This window comes from Rousettus aegyptiacus, unplaced genomic scaffold, assembly GCF_014176215.1.
Source record: "Rousettus aegyptiacus isolate mRouAeg1 unplaced genomic scaffold, mRouAeg1.p scaffold_m13_p_17, whole genome shotgun sequence".
NCBI classification, from domain to species: domain Eukaryota; kingdom Metazoa; phylum Chordata; class Mammalia; order Chiroptera; family Pteropodidae; genus Rousettus; species Rousettus aegyptiacus.
This window is the reverse complement of record NW_023416292.1, coordinates 11,689,405-11,702,241: the sequence shown is the minus strand read 5'-3', so window position 1 is coordinate 11,702,241 and position 12,837 is coordinate 11,689,405. Positions and strand designations below refer to the sequence as shown.

At 36.4% G+C, this 12,837-nt stretch overlaps 1 protein-coding gene across 5 annotated transcripts in view; it reads left to right on the top strand.

Moving 5' to 3' along the window:
- Positions 1 to 12,837, top strand: part of HMCN1 (hemicentin 1) — a 482,162-nt gene that overhangs the window by 256,196 nt on the left and 213,129 nt on the right. For all 5 annotated transcript variants that reach the window (XM_036234516.1, XM_036234517.1, XM_036234518.1 and 2 more), the window contains 3 exons: positions 7,128 to 7,248; positions 8,186 to 8,449; positions 9,686 to 9,830. In XM_036234516.1, coding sequence (XP_036090409.1) covers positions 7,128 to 7,248; positions 8,186 to 8,449; positions 9,686 to 9,830 — 530 coding nt within the window. The remainder of the gene's footprint in view (positions 1 to 7,127; positions 7,249 to 8,185; positions 8,450 to 9,685; positions 9,831 to 12,837) is intronic.

The following is a 12,837-nucleotide window of genomic DNA, read 5'->3' as shown; positions in this document are numbered from 1 at the left end:
CACATAACAGTTTTTATCCCAAGTACGGAGAACAGTCTATTATTTGACCTGAGCATGGTATTCAAGGACCTCCCAGTTGAGCCCCAACTGATCTTTCTAGTTCTCTTCCGTCACTCGCCTTCACGCCCTAGCAAATATAAATTTGTACTGTCTCGTATGTACCCTCTGTCCTGGTGCACACTCTCGTGGCCTGTGCTTTCCATTAAGCTGTCCCTTCTACAGCCCCCTTCCTTGTAGTCTGACTTATAACTATCCCCTAAAGCTCAAGTGGCAACACTTTTATCAGACCTTTTCTGGCCCTATGTAAAATGCTCTCTTTTCTCTCTACCTTTCTACTGCAGTTTTTTTGTACCTCCTTTTTGCATTATTTCTCCCCTTATTCATTTCTGTATAGATTTTCTCTTCCTATTTTACTGTAGACCAAGATTTTGTCACTAGTGTGCTAGTACGTACCACCATGCCTGAGAAAGAACTATATAAATGTTCATGAATAAAAGTTAATACATTCATTCTGATGATATCCAAGGACGCAGGTGAAAAAGTTGATTTCGTTAGCTGATAGCTGATGTACTGGCACAAAACACTTGCATTTTTCCATGATTTAAAATGCTTTGAAAGTGACAGTATTTTTTTTTTCCCTTCTTTGGTTTCTCTTTGAAGCCCTGATAATTACTTTTCTATAACTTTGGACAGTTTTACAAAACTGAGGCAAGGAGTCAACTTATCTGTACAGTTCCTGTGAATGACTCAGATATTTTTGGTTGTGTCTGATGCAGATAAAAGCGTGTTAAAAAGCAGTAACTGAAAAGAATGTTGTTTTCTTACAAATAAAAGAGAAAATTGTTTTTTATGTCCCTGAGCTCCCATTTGTATGGGAGCTACAAATCCTGAATCTTATTTCTGAGAAGCAATATAAAATTTCCATTCAGGGAGCTGTATCTATATAGAGAATATTTAAACATAACCTCTCAACTCTCAGGCCAAATCTTGTCTCCAGCTCTTTAAGAGAAACTTCTGCAAAGACATTAAATACTTGTCAGCACCCATGAGGTTTAGGTGGTACAAACTGTTTCTATTAGTCAAGGATTATCAATGTGGTCATGTAATTTAACACATCCCCTGGGGTAGCTTTCCATTAAGTAAATTTGGATAAACTGTCCTTAGATAATCTCCCAAGGAGAAAAGGGAGGGTACCCAACCACATGATTATATTGGGATTCTGAGACCAGCAGAAATATTTTGGTTTAAGATAGTTATGTTGGTTGCCAAAGCCTACTAATGCATTTTCTAAGGATAAGGACATTTTAGAAACCATACTCAAGTGGCATAGACTTGTTTAGGAATCATGATTAAATAAACCTCAAGTCTACAAAGGACCACACAGGAAGAATATTATGCTGGCCTCCAATTATTTCTCACCTGGTGCCTCTTCTGAATAAGTTTTGAGACTTCCCCAGGTGTGTTATTTAAATAGATTAGGTGCAACATTATTTCAATGTCTTGGGTCAATGGAATGCTTTATAGATTTTTTTTCCTGGAAAATTCCCAGTTACTTTGCCAATATCAGAGTGCCAACCAAATGAGATGTTTCCCTATTTAAAAAAAAAAAAAAAGATATCTGTATACTTGTATGTGTATAAATGTACATGTGTATATACATATATTTAAATAGAATTTATTTATCTAGCTGGCATTATTATATCCTTGTGGCCAGGACAATGCCTAACCCACAGTATGTTCTAAGTATTTGATTGAAACCATCATATTCTTTAATTTGTAAAGAATAATTATGTCATTTAAGAGCAAATACTTTGAAAAGAGTTGGGCATCTATTTTAATTCAAGATCCACTACTTCATATCTTTTTAATCTCGTAGAAATTACCTAACCTCCCTAAATCTGAGAAAAATGGAGGAAAGTAATACCTATTTAATATTGCCATGATTAAATTGATGTTGGTAAAGTGCTTAAATGGTTTCTGACACATGAACGCTAAAACTAATTAAATTAGTTATTCTTCTTGAATATGTATAAACTGTATCTTTACTTTCCATTAATGCAGTTACACATGAAGTATCTTTTTTTTAAAAAAAAAAAAGTTTGGGCTCATTTATTATTTTTGGAAACACTGAAAGTCTTTAGGAGAGAGAAATGAAAGCCAGCTCTATCAATCCCATTTTAATTCAATTTGTAACAGGGCAGGCTTCTCATTTAGCACCTGGAGGAATTCTCACTGGCTTAATACAAGAAAGTTAATTCCTCAGTTATGTTACAGGTCCTGTGGGGGTTGGTATGATGTTCTTCACACGGTCACTCAGGAACCCAAGCTGAGGGAGGCACCACCATAAGTTGGAACATACAGCATTTTCAGTTACTTAAGTGTGTGTGTGTGGGGGGGGGGAAGAATGTGCATTGAGTTTTAAAAAAGGAGGAATTCGTGTCACTTGGGGATGACACAGACATCTCTGTGAGTGACAGACACATTTCCCTCCCTATATGTCACATAGCCAGAGCTATCATCCTGGCCTAATGACATGCGGAAGCCGGCTCCTGTTGTCTCGTGGAGAGTCAATTATGCACTTTCTCCTCCTAACTTTGTGTTCATTGATGTCATGTTGGGAGCTTGAAATCAGCCACGGTGGTAATATTTACACCACGGAAATGGGAAAATGCCCCAAATTAGGGCTTTCTTTTTTCAAAGAGCAGTTTATCAACACTCCACTAACCTGACCCTTCCTAAATGAAAATGTATTTAAAAATGTAGAATGGAAAATGAATGCTTGGAGGGTATTATTGTCTTTTAGGCCATAGGGTCCAAATAAACTGAGAGATTATGTTAGCCTAAAATGCTATATATAGACTTAGGTCCTATAGGAAGAGTATTGAACTTGGAATGATTGCAACTTAACCTGCTGTCTAAACCTAGGCAAGTAATTATTTCCTTAAGCCTCAGTTTCTTTATGGTGCTATAAAATCATCTTTGGGTGCCATAGGATTTTATGAGATAATGTGTGAACATGCTTAGCATAATGCTTCTAGGAAAATTCAAAAATTCTTGATGAATCGACATTTGAAGGTCCTAGGGGAGTCTACACTTACTAAGTGCCTATTGAGTAATATTTCGTATGTGAGGAATATGACATAGTTATTGTTTGAAGGACCTTTCAATATAGAGAAGTATTTAATAGCCCTTTATCCTTAAATTCAGAAGTAGTTTCATCTGTAGCAGAATTGAGCGATACCAGAACACTAACTTTCCTGGAGCTCTCCATGGTGCTTGCTCCAAGGGACTTCAGCCTGTCCTCATCCTTTATTCCTCAAAGACTCGCCTCCATTCAGAAACCTAGACTCTGGTCCACTCTGCTCCTTTTCTCCTACTGCTTTGTGAATCACGGTTACCTATTTACAACTTCAAGTTGCGGTAGGTGCCTAGTATAACCTCATCTTTGCCTCAGTTTTACTCACACTTCACTAGCCTATTTATTCCTGAATCAGACCCTTATACAACTTGACCAACATGACATTCTAACTCAGAGTAGTAACGTAGCTAATTAAAGACTTTCAAAAATTTCATGAATAAATATGCTATTTGAAGTACAACTCTCAGAATTTCTAGCCCACACAAACCTTGTCCAAGTGTCTGGTGTCTAGAAAATTTCCTGTTAAACTTGAAGCCATTATGCTGCTCCTAGATTCTCTTTTCTTAAAAGTATAGAAGCCACAAGGTTAGACTCGCTCTGTCCAGGAGTAATACTTCAAGAAATTCAGTGGTGGAGAGATCCCTTTTGGAGCCGAATTCTAATTTTAACATAGCCCACAGGTTAAATCTACATGATATAAAGACCAAATAGAAAACCATTAAATCAGGAATTTTGGTCTTACTAATTTCATTCCATATATAGAAGAATGATGATAAAATCACTTAGAAGGGAAAAGAGGGGGAAGAATTATGCAGCTGCACTTCTCTGCCTGACTCAGTTACAGAATTAGCTGAATTATCTTTGTCCCGCCAAGACCTGCTTGTGATTTAGTTCTCCTCCAGCCCCTCTATGTCCGTAACATGTGAGAATCCAAAGCCTTCTCACGACATTTCTGGAGTTTCTGAGAGCTTCCTTTCTTATGGCGTCGTTGCTTTCTAATCATTTGTGTGTTGATTCTAACCTTTTGTACTTGGATGCAGTACAAAGCTCAGCCCCTTCGAAAATCTCACAGGAAGGAAATCCTCTAACAGCTATCTTTTTGTGAGTTTAGTAGATTTTCCTGCAGATTTGGGGACATGTCTTGAAGTACCTTGTGCCCTTCTATTCTCTTTTTGTCTTCATTTCATTTCTGCTTCTCTCTGATGATTGTCTCAGGAAGTTCATATTCCTTTTCTGTTATGTAGAGCACATCAGCATATTTCAACCCTTACTGAAACAAACATGACTGAATCCGTTGAGATGATCATAAGAAAAGCATGGGTAGTTACAGAAGTCATTTTCATCAGGTTCACCTCCTGGCTCTGCCACCCTCTGTATCTGTGACATAGAGCAAAGGACAACCTCTCCGATCTGTGAAATGAGGAAAATAATAGTACTATCTCATAGGGGCTTTCATGAAAATTAAAGGTGGTAATTTATATATAAAAGTTTTAGACTGTCATACAAAACGCATTTTGTGCATGTTAAAACTTCTTTCACCTTTCCTCATTTACTGGTTCGTTTTACCGTCATTATACCTAAAACCTTTCTGTTCCTATTGCACTAATATTTGAAAAGGGGAACTCAGCCAAGAAACAGACTAAAATAAACCATTGGCGCTTTCTCATGAAGAAACTTAATGTGATGTTTTGTGTTCCTAAAATATTGTCCCAATGTTATTGCAGTTTTTTAAAGAGAATGATTAAAGAATGATAAATGCATGTGTGAATATCAGAGGTAATTTTTAACTAAATTAGTTTAATGTTTTTTTATTACATTTTAAGCCTTAATTTTGGTTTATTTGTCACATCCTTTGCTCCTATTACCCTGATTAATCTAGAATCGGATATAGTTGTGCATGAAAACTGACTCCCTTGGAACTATCTTTTCAACCCTTTTAAATTACATGCAGACATTCCTACAGTTTATAGTATGAGAGAGAAACATGAAATTAAAATATTTTTAATTTATTTCCCTTCATGTTTCAAAGACTAGTCAACCCGTGTTCTTATTTCCACATACTTTATTTAGTGTGGTAATTTTAAGGATTAAGATTAATTTATTTTATAATAATTTTATAGAAATCATAAGGGGCTGTCTTCATTAACTCAGTTTTATTTTAATGTACTGTTTAGCAACAATGGATTCCATATTTTCAGACCCTCCGGTAATTTATAATTTCCTCGCTTACATGTTAAGCGCCACTCATTTCACATGGGCTCTGTCAGCTGGTTTGCACACAGAATGCTTGGCAGACGGTTAGCACTTGATAGCTGTCACTTGGCAAATTATTTCATATTTTCCCTCGGAGCCTCAATAGCTCCTTCATCATAGGGACTTTCCGAGCAGCAAGATAACTAACAATGGTATGTGATGTCAACGAATGAATCTGACTCCACTCATCGTAATATGGACCATTTTGTTTGTCCACACATGAAATTAGAAGGAAATAGCATCTTCAGTAAGCCCTAGATTATCTAGAGCAGAAATTAGATTTATCTAGGTTTTTTTTTTATAACTGTAGGAAATCCCCGATTTAAAATTGGATCATGATTCGGTTTCCATTTTTGTGTCTATTATGTAAAATTTGTTACATATTTTTCTTTAGAAATAATGGAACAGGTGGCACTCTTGAGACCCCTGCATTTACACATGGAATCCTTTGTGACCCCTATGAAAATGAGCTGTAGTAATTAGCAGCATCATTTATGCTAAGAATACGATGGCACCGTTTTAATGAAGATGTGTAGTTTCTCTTTCCTCACTTCCATTTGTCTTTTCTTTGAGTTCTTGCAGGTTCTGCTCAATGAGGAATCAATTTGGTAGGAACAGGGACATATCTCCTTACCCTCCCTCCTCTCATAGTAAGAAGAAGCCACGGTGATTTAGGGAATGCTGTGATTTCACTTACATTCGGTCATTCCTGTGATACCTAAATATTTGTCGAAATTTAGAGACGTGTTTGGTGCCCTGGTGTTCTCATGCAAATGCTTTTCTCTTACTCCCATCCCCTTCTCCTTAAATCCTGCTATCTTGTAGTCATTTTGAGACAGAATCTCGGTGCTCTTATCTGTATAGTGGTGAGAATGAGGATTAAATAAGCCAATTTACTTAAAGAGTCTGGGCATAGAGAACAGGACCAATAAATGTCAGTGCTATTATTTTATCCTATGGCCCTAATCCAAATTATTTATTATTTATGCACACATGAGTCACTTTAGTACTCACATGTTGCCGTTCAGCATTAAGTGCAGCCATCATCCCCTTTAGGGGGTCTGAGTTGAACTACAGGCTGGTTTGTGCCCCTTTTATGTGTTTCTGTCACTGCATCATAGTAAAGATTTCTGTTTCTCCATCTGCCCCCCTCACTAACCATGAGCTCTTGGAAGCTGAGGACTGTGTTTTACTTGCCTTTGTGTCTCAGGCCGCACACTGCTGAGGTGAGCAGGCTGGTCGGCTGATGTCTTCTCAGAGGCAGAGAGAAAGGAACTATCTTTCATAACCGTACCTGGACTGTACAGGGGAGAAGATTTAATCAATTCATTTCCTCAGTATTTGCTCAACATTTCCCATGTGAACCACAGTGAACAAATCAAAGGTACATATCCTAAGGAGCTTTCACAGAGTCACTTCAGGTTCCTTCACTAGTGACTCAACTTCTATATCATGTCCTGGATCGATGACATGACAGACACAAAGCTGCTGGACCTCATCGGGCATGCAGCGTATTGCTGAACTGTAATTTAGAGTGTGGACCTTGCAATGTGTATTGTAGAACATGCATTTAAGATATAGGATTGTAGTTAAGTTCAGAACACTCAGACCACAGCCTTGATTATTGGACATCGATCTTAATTAAACACTCTGTAGTTCCCATATTGGTGTTTAGTGTGACTGGCATTCTGGATCAGCTGCTGATGGGATTGATTTGTCGTTAAATGCTTTTCAGACGTCTAGCAGTGGAAGGCACTCTGTTCGCATCACCGGCCTCAGCACTATTGATTTCCGAGCTGGTTTTTCCCAAAAGCCCACCTTGGACTTCAAAAAAACAGTCAGCAGACCAGTGCAAGGTTCGTATGCGCATATCACTTGAATTGGCATAATATCCAAGTAAAAGTATTTCTCAGAACATCTGTGATTTTTTTTAATTCTGTGGTATTTGATAAAATTGGGAAGCATAGCATCTTTAAACATGATTGCTCTCTTAGCCTAGTCTCTGTTTTTCAAAGTGTAGTCCCAAGACTAGTGATATTGAAATCACTCAGAGTGATGGTCAAGAATTCAGATTCCTGGGCGAAGCCCCAGATCTCTTGGATTGGACCCCACGGAGGTAGGGTCTGGGAATATGTACTTTAAAGAGCGTCCCAGTTGATCCCTATACTTATTAAACTTTGAAAACTACTGACCGGCATCTTGAGACTTTCTCTTACTAATATCTAGAAATTGCCTTATTGTTAAGGTGAAAATGTGGATTGTGTGTGTATATATGGCTTAAAAATTAAAAACATTGTGTATTATTACATGATCAAAGGTGAAATTATTGCTGATTTTTTAAGCTTGTTCTTCCTTTTATTCATGCATGATTATTTATAGTTTTATAGCTACAAAGAAAGCTCAATCTTACTGTGACTCTTTAAATTTCTTTTTCTGGCTCTTGTTCATTTATGTTTATTGCTGCAGTTTCTGGAAGGATACAGATAGTGAATCTTTAAAAATATTCATGAAATCAAACATCATGTAACACAGTATTCACAATTCAAATTTTTCTATATGTATGTAGTTAAAATGCCACAAAAATGATCACTTAGGAGTGCCTATGTTTCTCTGGTCATGAATAAATTGTCTTTTACGTAGAAAAATTTCTCCGACGGGCCACAGTGTGTTGGGCAGTCTGTGGTACTCATACTTGTGGTGCTCATTATCTATTATTGTAGTTCAAAAACTTGCTCAATGTCAAACCTTAATTGTGTATTACTTGTAAGTAATAACGAAACCTTTCTCTTGTAGGAATACCAACCTATGTGCTGCTGAATACTTCTGGAATTTCAGTCCCAGCCAGAGTGGATCGTCTTGAACTTCTGAATATCTCGGGCAGTTCTCTTAAGACTATTCCTGTTAAATATTACCCAGATCGAAAACCTTATGGCATATGGAATATTTCTGACTTTATACCACCAAATGAAGCTTTCTTTCTCAAAGTAGCAGGCTATGATAAGGACAATTATCTCTTCCAGAGAGTATCAAGTGTTTCCTTCTCCAGTATTGTCCCAGGTGAGACATCATTTTATCCAATATTGGGCTATCGATAACTTCAGAGGATTCCAACAGGTAAAGAATGGACTATAAAGTCAAAAACAATGTCCTCACATTGTTACTGGGTCTCTGGATTGATGAGCACTTGCTTTTAGGTAATGTACCTTTTCTTAACATAAATTAGCACATCCAAAGTTTAATGTAAGTCTCACTGATTTTAGATCTGAAAATTTTAGTTACTTTGATCAGTGTAAGAACAAGAACTGGCAAATTCTCTCACTTCGCCTAAAAAACTTGGGACACATGTTTAATGTGGGATTAAGCTATCTAAATTGGCTAAATGGGCTGAATGTTTATGTACAATTGTCAGAAACCTACTTTGTAGTCAGTATTTCATTGTACACAACTGATGATGACTGTGTCTTTATTTCGTAAGTTGGTTAGTTAGGTAATTAGTAAACTAGTTTTCTTATATGTTTGCTTTATATAGAGATGAGACACAGATTCGAGATTATTTGGAACTATCAGGTAGCATCTGAGTTTGTCTATACTTGAGCTCTTTCTTGAGGCTGATGACCGAACTCTGAAACTTTAGAACTATAGCTAGAACTGTAGACAAATATATCGAAGGATTGTTTCTAATATTGTACTATTGAATGGGGGGACAGCAATTTATCATTTATACATAGGCCATGATTTGGGAAATTCCAGAACAACTCTACAGTATTGTTTAATAGTTGTAGAATGATGAGAATAGAACCTACCTCACTATTCCTCATATACAGTATTCAAACTTATTTGTTGGAGCCCTTAAATTGAATACTTTAAAATCTATTGGATTTTAAAAAATCAGTTTTTCCATTCTTTTTAGGAAAATAGTCACCCTATAAATTCAAAAATGTGGGTTCTTTACGTACATTTACACTTTTGAAATCACAGTGTGTTCTACAGTTGGTGATGTATTATAATGAATTTAGCAATTTTTTTTTTCTGTTTTGTGGTAAAAATATAATATATGTTTAAATCAATTGTTCTTAGATTCAATGAATACTTTAGTAAGAGATCCATAGAGCTATTGAAATTAATATGCTTTGAGCAAAGATATGATTAAAGTAATTTTTAGTAATTTAGATTAACTGGAATGCAGAGGATTTACTAGAGTAATTTAAAAATGATGCTTTTGAATGGTTCAATAGGAAGTACCTAATATTGTTGTGACCTTCTCGCCCATGGTTTGTTTGTTGTTTTTCCTAGATGCTCCTAAAGTCACAATGCCTAAGATGACCCCAGGGTACTACCTGCAGCCAGGCCAGATCCCCTGTTCTGTTGAGAGCCTTTTGCCATTTACCCTGAGCTTCGTCAGAAATGGAATTACACTCGGAGTGGACCAGTATTTAAAGTGTGTAAATGTTTTCATTAGTAGTAATTTATAGCATTAAATGTCTAAATACGAATAATACTTATTTATAAAAAATACTTATTATAATCTACTTTTTTACTGGAAATTCTCATTTATTTGCTCCATAGTCTTGGAACATAACAGTGAACAAAACAGACAGAGGTCTGTGCCCTGCGGAGCTTATATTTTAGTGGATGAAGACGGAAAACAGATGATACATATAATGTTAAAATAACATGTGTTAGAATACATTTAAGAGTTGATTTGATTTTGTAGAATCTGGATTTTATTCAAATCGAGGGCCCCTTGTTAAGACAAAGGATACAAAATTAGGAATAGAAAGTTAGGTACTGGACGGTGGAAGAATCCTTATGAGTAAGAGGCCCTGCAGCATGAGCTTTGTTAGCTTCTGGGCAAATGTGTGTCTGAAGCTGATATTAAGTGTTATGATAAATGAATCTGATCAACATTATGGCAAAATGTAGAGCAGATTAATTGGGACGAGTAATGCTGGCAGGTGGGGTACATGTGACTTTGGCCAAGTTGCAGTTTTAAAATTCAGGATAAGGGACATTTGTGCAAAGACCTAGACATGGTGAGAGAAATGGCCATGCAGAAATCCGGAGAAAGGTGCGCACATCCCGGGAACAGCAAGTGCAGAGGCACGGAGGCCGGAGTGAACAGGGCGTGCGGGAAAGACAGGCAGGAAGGACGTTAGTGCGGCCGGAGCCCGGTGGGCCAGGAGGAGGAAGGCAGGAGATGAGAACGTAAGGTCAAGGGAAAGTGGTGTGTGCTGGGCGCGGGCTGACAGGCGGCCACTGCATATGACAATGGGGGTGGGCTGCAGGGCACCAGCCGTCCTCCTTCAGAAGGGTAATGCTTTTAGATAGAGCTAAGTAATCTAATCATAAAAATTAAGTAGACCTTGACAACTAGAGGATAATTTCTAGAAAATGGTTTTTTTTTTACCTTTTTTTTTTTTTTAACAAACTACATTTTGGGGAGAACTGTAGGAATTATTTATAAAACTTCTACATTGTTAATTAAATATTAACATAAATAACTTCCATAAGATATGAAATATTTAACTGTCTTAATTGAGACAGTCTCTTTATGGGGGGGGGGTCATTTTAAGTCAAAAGTATGGCAGAAATATTTATTAGAACTTTAGAAATTTTTCCATTATTTAAAAACTGAACTATATTATTTCCTGCTACTTTTTTTCTCGCATAGTGTATCTTGATGATTTACTTAACTACATGTTTAATAACTATAAATTAAACATAACTGACCAGGATATCAAATGATAAAGCTGCATAACTGAATGATGAAATCAAATACTCTGTTTCATGTTTAAATAGTAACATTTTTCAAAGACACGAGATTCTTTATCACCATTAATTCATTAATTCCACCCAGTTTCTGGGAGGTAAGCCACAAGAATTCTTTCTCTCATTTTTCCAGCTCTGTGATCCAGAGATGTAGCATGCCTTGCTGATATATATTAAAGCATTTTGGATGTGAGGCGCTAAGGACAGAATTAAGCATGGGTGATGATGGATTGATACTCTATCTTTGATTCACTCACACATCTCTGCCCTGCGTTTCCTAAGAACTTGAGACGAATGACTGAACCTTTGCTATGTGAACTTCTGGGGGCTGTAAGGGAGAGTTAGTTTGCATTCGCTGCAGAACACATTTTTATGTGACATATTCTCCCTATTGCGAGGGTCAACTCTTCCAAACTTTTTATTGTGGCAGTATCATCTTAATATCAACTGAGAAGGCTACCTGAAAGAGAAAATTATTTTCATGTAGTATTTCATGAATAAGAGAGAAACTAGGATAACTGGAAAGAATATCCCTCAAGCAATTTGTACACTGGTTGTGTGCCTTTGAACAAATTGTCTTTCTTTCTGGAGCTCAACTTTCTCTTTTTTGAAATGAGGGACTTGGAACTAGAAAAAATTGTCACTTTCTGTTCTAAATTTCCACATGTAAAGTTTTTGATAAATCCTAAAATATTTTTGGCTCTGAAATAGGTACTACAAAGGGCACAATGTGTGTTTCAAATTCCTACCTTCCCGGAACTTACCAGTACCCCCTAGACCACGACCGTTATAAACCTGGGCTTAGCTCACTGCTATTATGCATTCAAGATACAGCCTACATGATCAGTACAGCACAGTGTTAAGTCATATTTTGTTTTCTTCTGTTTTCTTCTGAATGTGACAATAAAGACCACTGGTACCCAGCATATACACAATTGAAAGGAAATGAATGACATTAAGCAAAGTGAATATTCTCGGTTACTAAAATATATGGAACAATGATCTTGCTTAGTTTCTGACTTTGCTGGTGACGGGGACCACGTCCTCACTTTCTCTTACAAACCCTAGGTTAGTGCTAACTATGTACTAAGTGCCCAGCTCGTCCTTTGTGGTCATTTGATGATGGGTATGTTTTGTTTGGATGTCAAGAGATCTGGAGTTATTACTGTGAGGTATTATATCTTACACAACTTTCTGACTTCAATGGAAGGTGTCTTGACTCTGCAATGGGTTTTCATCTTATTTACATCTTGAATATTTAAAAAGGTAATAAATAGCTATAGATAATTATAAGAAAAAATTATGAAAATATGACATTTCAATCATATTTTAAAACAAAATAATGCCTGTTTTATAGACTATTGGAATCTTTTAAGTAAGGATTAAATAGCTGTTACTCTATTACTAAGATATTTCTAGATAATGAGAAATAATTTGAACAGTGTTAAAAAAACACAGTGTGTATTTATTAAATGGATGAATACACAATATAGCAAAAGAATTTCTTTTTTTACCTAAATGATAAGATTGACAATAAAACAATTTTCTTTTTCTTTTCTCATTGTATACATAGATTGAACCAGAAATGGTATATAGCCTTATGTAGAGCTTATATATAAAGAAGTTAAAGAGAATTTATCTTTTTGGAATCAAAAAGTCTATTTTCTATCTTTAAA